The 5,885-nt window shown below is 47.2% G+C and overlaps 1 protein-coding gene across 1 annotated transcript; it reads left to right on the top strand.

Annotated features, from left to right (window-relative positions):
* The first annotated feature begins 1,313 nt into the window (after positions 1–1,313).
* On the top strand, positions 1,314–5,543 carry LOC147881319 (uncharacterized). Its single transcript, XM_087402224.1, has 5 exons — positions 1,314–3,418; positions 3,569–3,626; positions 3,732–3,815; positions 3,919–4,060; positions 4,158–5,543. Exons 1-5 carry the CDS (start codon positions 2,578–2,580, stop codon positions 4,860–4,862), a joined length of 1,830 nt encoding a protein of 609 aa, XP_087258350.1. The 5' UTR covers positions 1,314–2,577; the 3' UTR covers positions 4,863–5,543.
* Positions 5,544–5,885: the final 342 nt, after the last annotated feature.

The raw sequence follows: 5,885 nt of genomic DNA on the forward strand, positions 1-5,885 counted from the left end.
GCCAGCTCTCGATCAGGTTTATGGCAAATTGGCAAAGTTTTAAGCATTTGCAGAGTTGTGGAGGAATGTCGTAGAGTGACCTCTCAACGATGAGCTTGCTTTTAGACGATGAGCTTGCTTCCTGCAACAGATTAGAATCATTTTACAAGATTACGCAACAAATTAGACTCATCGCGCACGTAAATTCACTTCAAAGATTCACCCTCTTCCTCCGCGTGTAAAGGTGCCGAGATGCAGCAAAAACCGTTAAATGGATGGATTCCCGGCACTCTGGTTTCGTGTTGAATACGCACCACCCAAAACGGCCAGGGGTCGTAGACAAGCTTTTAGGGACGGGAGGAGCACAGTAGCCAAACTTTTCTGAGTTTTATATAATTGTAGCGAGAGAGCGATGTCAAGGTGTAGGTAGTAGGACCAATCTTTTCTCTGCAATCTGCAACCACTGTCGTGCTGCATAAGTGTATGGTGTTTGTACTGCTGATGTGGGGCGGAGCAGGACACGAGGAACAGCAGCTTGCAGGATCCCTTCTCATCAGCTCTTGATGGACTCTGATTCAATTCGTGTATCATAATTTCTAAGCACAATTTGAAGCAGCTATCATAATTTCTAAGCAGAATTTGAAGCAGCTCCATGGTACGCTTGATAATTTCCACCACACCAGAAAAAACCACAAGAATTTTGCAGCTGCAAAACCAGGGGCTCCATGACAGAGACCTGATAATTTTTTCCACCACACCAGTAGAAAACCAAGACTGCATCGTAATAATCTCTCGCTCAATGCTTGCACATACCAGTAAAACAAACACCACAATGCATCCATCCTAATAATCAATCTCCAGCTCGATGCTTTTACACAAATGCAATTTTGCTTTTGCTGGCTTGCTTGCTTGCTTCCTGCAACCTCCAAGCTTGCTAATTTCCAGCTTCATGCTTCTTGGCCTGTTCGGAAGAAATGGTTGCTTGCTGGGGCAGCAAAGTCCATCCATCGTCGTCGAACAGCTCAAGCAAGGGTGGAATTTGCAGAACAATGATGAAGAGGGGGCTCCATGAAAAGACCAAGAATCCTGTTTTTTTTTTTTTTTTGGGAGAATTATGCGAGTGCCAAGAAAAGAAATCCTTGCTATGATCATGCTGGCTAAGGCCGTGATGCACCACCATTAAAAGCTCATCTCATCATCAGATTAAGCAATTTTAGCATCTGATATTTTTTTTGCTGGATGCATGCTAGTGCCAAGACTGACTTGAGCTCGTGCATGCTGGCTGAACCCATGATGCACCACCATTTAAGCTCATCTCAGCAGACATGAGAGCATTACATTTAGCATCCCAAGTCCCAATGTAAGCAATCTCTGCAAGCTTCCCAACATCAACAACACAGCATCAAGCAGCAAGCCACTACAGAATACCTAGCAAAAGCATACTCTTCTTCTGCTGCTTCTTCTAGCTGCATCATCCTGTGAACCTCCATAGCCAGTGCAGAGCATGCAGCAGCCATAGCAGAAGCATACTCTTACTTCTTCGTTCATCATCCTCTCAACCTCTATAGCCAGTGCAGATCATGCAGCCATAGCTCTTCCTCCTCTTATTATTACAGCTTCATCATCCTCTCAACCTCCATAATCATACAGCCATAGCTCTTGTTCTTCTCATCCGACACCCTCTCAACCTCCATAGCCAGTCCAAATCCTGCAGCCATAGCAGAAGAAGCAGACGGCCCTTCTTCTTCTTCTTCTTCTTCTTCTTCTCATCCCACATCTTCATCATCCTCCCAGCAGTTCGGTGAGAGCACTTCAGCGCACTGAGCTGCACTTTGTGTGTGGCAGCATGTGAGGACACTGCTGCATCGGTTAAAGCAGCTCGCATCAGCTCCCTACTTGCCTGTCACCACCTTCCTCATCATCTTCCATCTTGCCCCCCTCCTCCTTTTTCTCTTCCCCACCCCCCCTGCCTCCCTCCCCACACATATCTACCTGGCTTGCTTGCCTTCTTCCCCTTTATTCTCCTGTCCCCCCTCCCCATCTCGTATAAGTGCCCTCCTCTCCCCCTCCTTTGCCTTCCCCAGCTTCCTTGTCACACACTTCCTCCTCAGTCCTCTATCCAGCCTCTGACAGCTTCCCCCTCCGCCCCCCCCCCCCCCCTGTACTTCTGTCTCACCAAGAAGCTTGTTTGCTCTGCCCTCTTCCAGCTTCTAGCCAGCTATAGTGCCAGGAGCTCCATCAATGAATGTCTGGGCAGACTTCAAGAGCGAGTTAGTGTAGCCGCCCTTCAAAGAGAGAGAGAAGGAGAAACAGATTTTAGCTTGTGGAGGCTTCTAGAGACGCGAAGTGCAGCAGAGAAAGCACGATTTCTGGCAGAGGAAGCGAGCGTGAGAGAGAGAGAGAGAGAGAGAGAGAGAGGAGAAAGAGAGACTGAGGAGAAAGAGAGAGACTTCGTCTTAGTTCTGGGCATTTCCGCGAAGGAAGTATGGATCTGGCTGCTTTCACCTCAGAATCCTCCGACTCCTAGCTGATCATTTACTTCGCAGAGGCTGAATCGACACCCTCAAGAGGAGGTCTTGCATCTTAACAGAGGCGAGCATGTCTACGGAGATTGGAGGTCGCCCTGTCCTGCGACCAGCAGGCAATGTTGCTCTACGGCACGAGAGTGGAGACGCGAGGGGAGTCATTCGGAAGGCCACAAAGCCTCCCCCTTCTCCTGTGAAGCCTGCTCCGATTGCAAGAATTTCTCCACCGAATTCCCAGCCGTCGACTCCAAGAACCGCAGTACCTCAATGCAGGAGCCCCGTGTTGAAACCTGCCGCTGCCAATTCCCCATCCAAGCTTCCCCCTCAGTCCCCGCGGAAGCCCTCGATTGCAATTTCCCCTTCCAAGCCGAGCCCTCAAGCAGCTGCAGCTAAGGTTCCACCGTCGACCACAGCTCCCGGTTGTGCTCAATTCGCAGTCGCTCCAGGCACTCCAGCTGTAGATTCTGCAGCCCAGGAGTCTACGAACTACAACGAGCTTCTCTCCCATATTGCCGATCCTGTGAGCGTCCCGCGCAAGGCGGTCCAGAATTCCGCAGGAGCACCGGTCTCCAAAAGTCCTCACACCGGTGCTATCCAAGGACGAAAGATCAATCCTCACATCAGCTTAACAAGGTCATCTGCGGACGTATTTCAGAAAGCTGCTGGCAATGCAAAGCCCAAGCCGAGGAAGAATGTGAGCCAGCTGGGGAGTCTTAGCCTAGACGAGACCTCCTTGGCAAATATCGTCGCAGCGAAGAAGGCAGCTGCTAGTGAACTGAATGCACAAAGGAAGCTCAAGGTTGCGGAATACGGGCGGAAGCAGGGTAAAGCCAGCCGGGTTGCCCCGGATGTGACATCGTTGCCTCCGGTAGCCATTGAACCGAAGAGATGCAAGTTTATCACTGCGCAGAGTGGTAGGATTCTTCTTCTTGAATCGGATTGCGAATTCGAAACTAGATTTGCGATTGTAGAGTGCAAAACTGATGCATTTTCTGGTATACGATGGGAAGAAAGCTTCCGAGATTTCTGTCTGATAATGCTTTTGGGGCTTTGTCTGTTACCAGATCCCTTGTACGTTGCATACCACGATGAGGAATGGGGTGTTCCCGTTCACGACGATAGGTGAGCAAAGAGGTTACATGATTTCTTGCCCTTTCTTTTCTCCCAAAATCAAAGTCGGTGCTTAACTTGTTAATGTCTCTCATCTCCTGCTGTGACCGATTTCAGGATGCTGTTCGAGCTCTTGGTTCTCGCAGGAGCTCAAGTGGAGCTTAGCTGGTCGACTATTCTTCGTAAACGAGATGCCTACAGGTATTTTTCCTGTTCACAAAGGGCGTCATGTTTTTGCACAGGAGCACTGCTTTGTTAGTTCTGACCGGAATGCCGACGTCTTCCCCTGTTTTTATGCAAACAGGTCTGCGTTTTCTGGGTTTGATCCCGTAGTTGTAGCCTCGTTCAATGAGAAGCAAATTCAATCACTCGAGGCAGATCGAAGCCTTTCGCTGGCTGGAGCCAAAATTTGTGGAGTGATAGAGAATGCACAGCGGATCCTAGAGGTTCATATCCTACCATGACTAGCCAGAAACGATGGAAATTTCTGAGGGCGTGTTGAATCTTTCGCAGTTTTGTCTTACAACAATTGCTGGCTTGCAGGTGGTGGAGGAGTACGGTTCTTTGGACAAATACTTGTGGAGTTTCTTGAACAACAAGCCCATGATCAATAGCTACCGATACCCAAAACAAGTGCCTGTGAAGACCTCAAAATCAGAATCGATAAGCAAAGACCTTGTGAGGAGAGGCTTTCGATTTGTAGGACCGACAATCATCTATTCGTTCATGCAAGCTGCTGGGATGACGAACGACCATCTGATGCAATGTTTCAGACACGAGGAATGCTCAAAGTTGCCTTCATTAGCACAGGAAGAAGGCCAGCAAAAGCAAGAACAGAAACAATGCTTCATGCAACACTTCGATGACTCTGAGATTTTCTCATTAGCACAGGAAGAAGCCCAGCAAGAAGCCCAGCAAAAACAGGAACAGAAAAAATGCTTCCTGCAGCACTTTGATGACTCTGAGATCTTCTTATTGGCACATGACTCTGAGATCTTCTTATTAGCACAGGAAGAAGCCCAGCAAAAGCAAGAACAGAAACAATGCTTCCTGCAACACTATGATGACACTGAGATTTTCTCATTGCCCCTGGACATGGACCCGGAAGTTCACGCAGTGCAAGAGCAGCATTCCAACGACCAAGAATTACAAGTACCACAGGAGCAGGAGGAGCAGCAACAACTTGAGTATTGTACATATAGAAGAGGTCAAGAGAATCAATTGAGCAGTGATGATGAGACTGTATAGACCTCAGAATACAAAACACACACACAGAGAGCTAACATAACCCTGACTCTCCTGCATCCAAGCAACTTTTCCCCAACATACAAGCTCTTTCAAGTGAAGGTTGTTTAGAGGACCTTTTTCCCGGATGATGATAACACAGGCAGAAGTATAGTGTTTTGTGGCAGATGTATAGGTTTGCCGTCCTTGACGCTTAGGTTGTGACATTCTCGTCCTTTATTTGTAAGTATCCACGAGACTGTACTTTAAGAATTGACCATTACTTTTATGAATGTAATCTGAGTCCAACCAGGATCTTGTAGCCACGACTATCTTTTCAAGAGTAAGGAATCTGGCAAAAGGGGGTAGTAGTGCAGTTTGGACAGGGATCTGATAGAGGTTTGCTAGGATTCACAGGTTCAATTCAGGCAACATTGCAGTTTTTGTACCAGAATTATCTATGTGAAATTAATTTGGTTCTGGTTCTTATGGGCCTGTGATCCCACGAGGATGCCAAGAGACTCTCTCTCTCTCTCTCTTTCTCTCTCTGTCTCTCTATCTGCTTATTTCTCTCTACTTTCTGTCGTGATGTCAACTAGAAGTAAAGCAAACCTGGAGCTCATGACAAGATACAAGTACATCCCGATTTAAGCCTTCAATTGATCAACTTTGACCACCCAGTGCTTGCCCTATTTCAGTTGTAAGCTTGGAACTTTTAAAATTTACTGTTTGTATTGACTGTGGGGGGAGAAACTTTATTACCTGTTAGTCCAACTACTTCACTCAGTTATCCTTTCTTATTTTGAATAAAATAGTTATTAATATGTCTTTCAGGTATTGCTTCTCGCAGGGTCTTTGCAAGAGGTCAGAGTTGTTGGCAGAAGAACAGTTTAAATTTCTAAGGGAGGGGTGTGTTTTGGAAATATGAGGGTTTTGACTTGAACCACAGGAATGTCCGAGCGGTTGGGGCTCCTTCCCTCTAGCTGGCTTAAGTAAAAATGATACCTCGAAGCACGAGGTTGTGTTAATGATTGTGTTGAACATTGA

Source organism: Dipteris shenzhenensis, chromosome 31 (assembly GCF_047967505.1).
Source record: "Dipteris shenzhenensis isolate YYH24624 ecotype China chromosome 31, Dip_SZ_1.0, whole genome shotgun sequence".
Classification (NCBI taxonomy): domain Eukaryota; kingdom Viridiplantae; phylum Streptophyta; class Polypodiopsida; order Gleicheniales; family Dipteridaceae; genus Dipteris; species Dipteris shenzhenensis.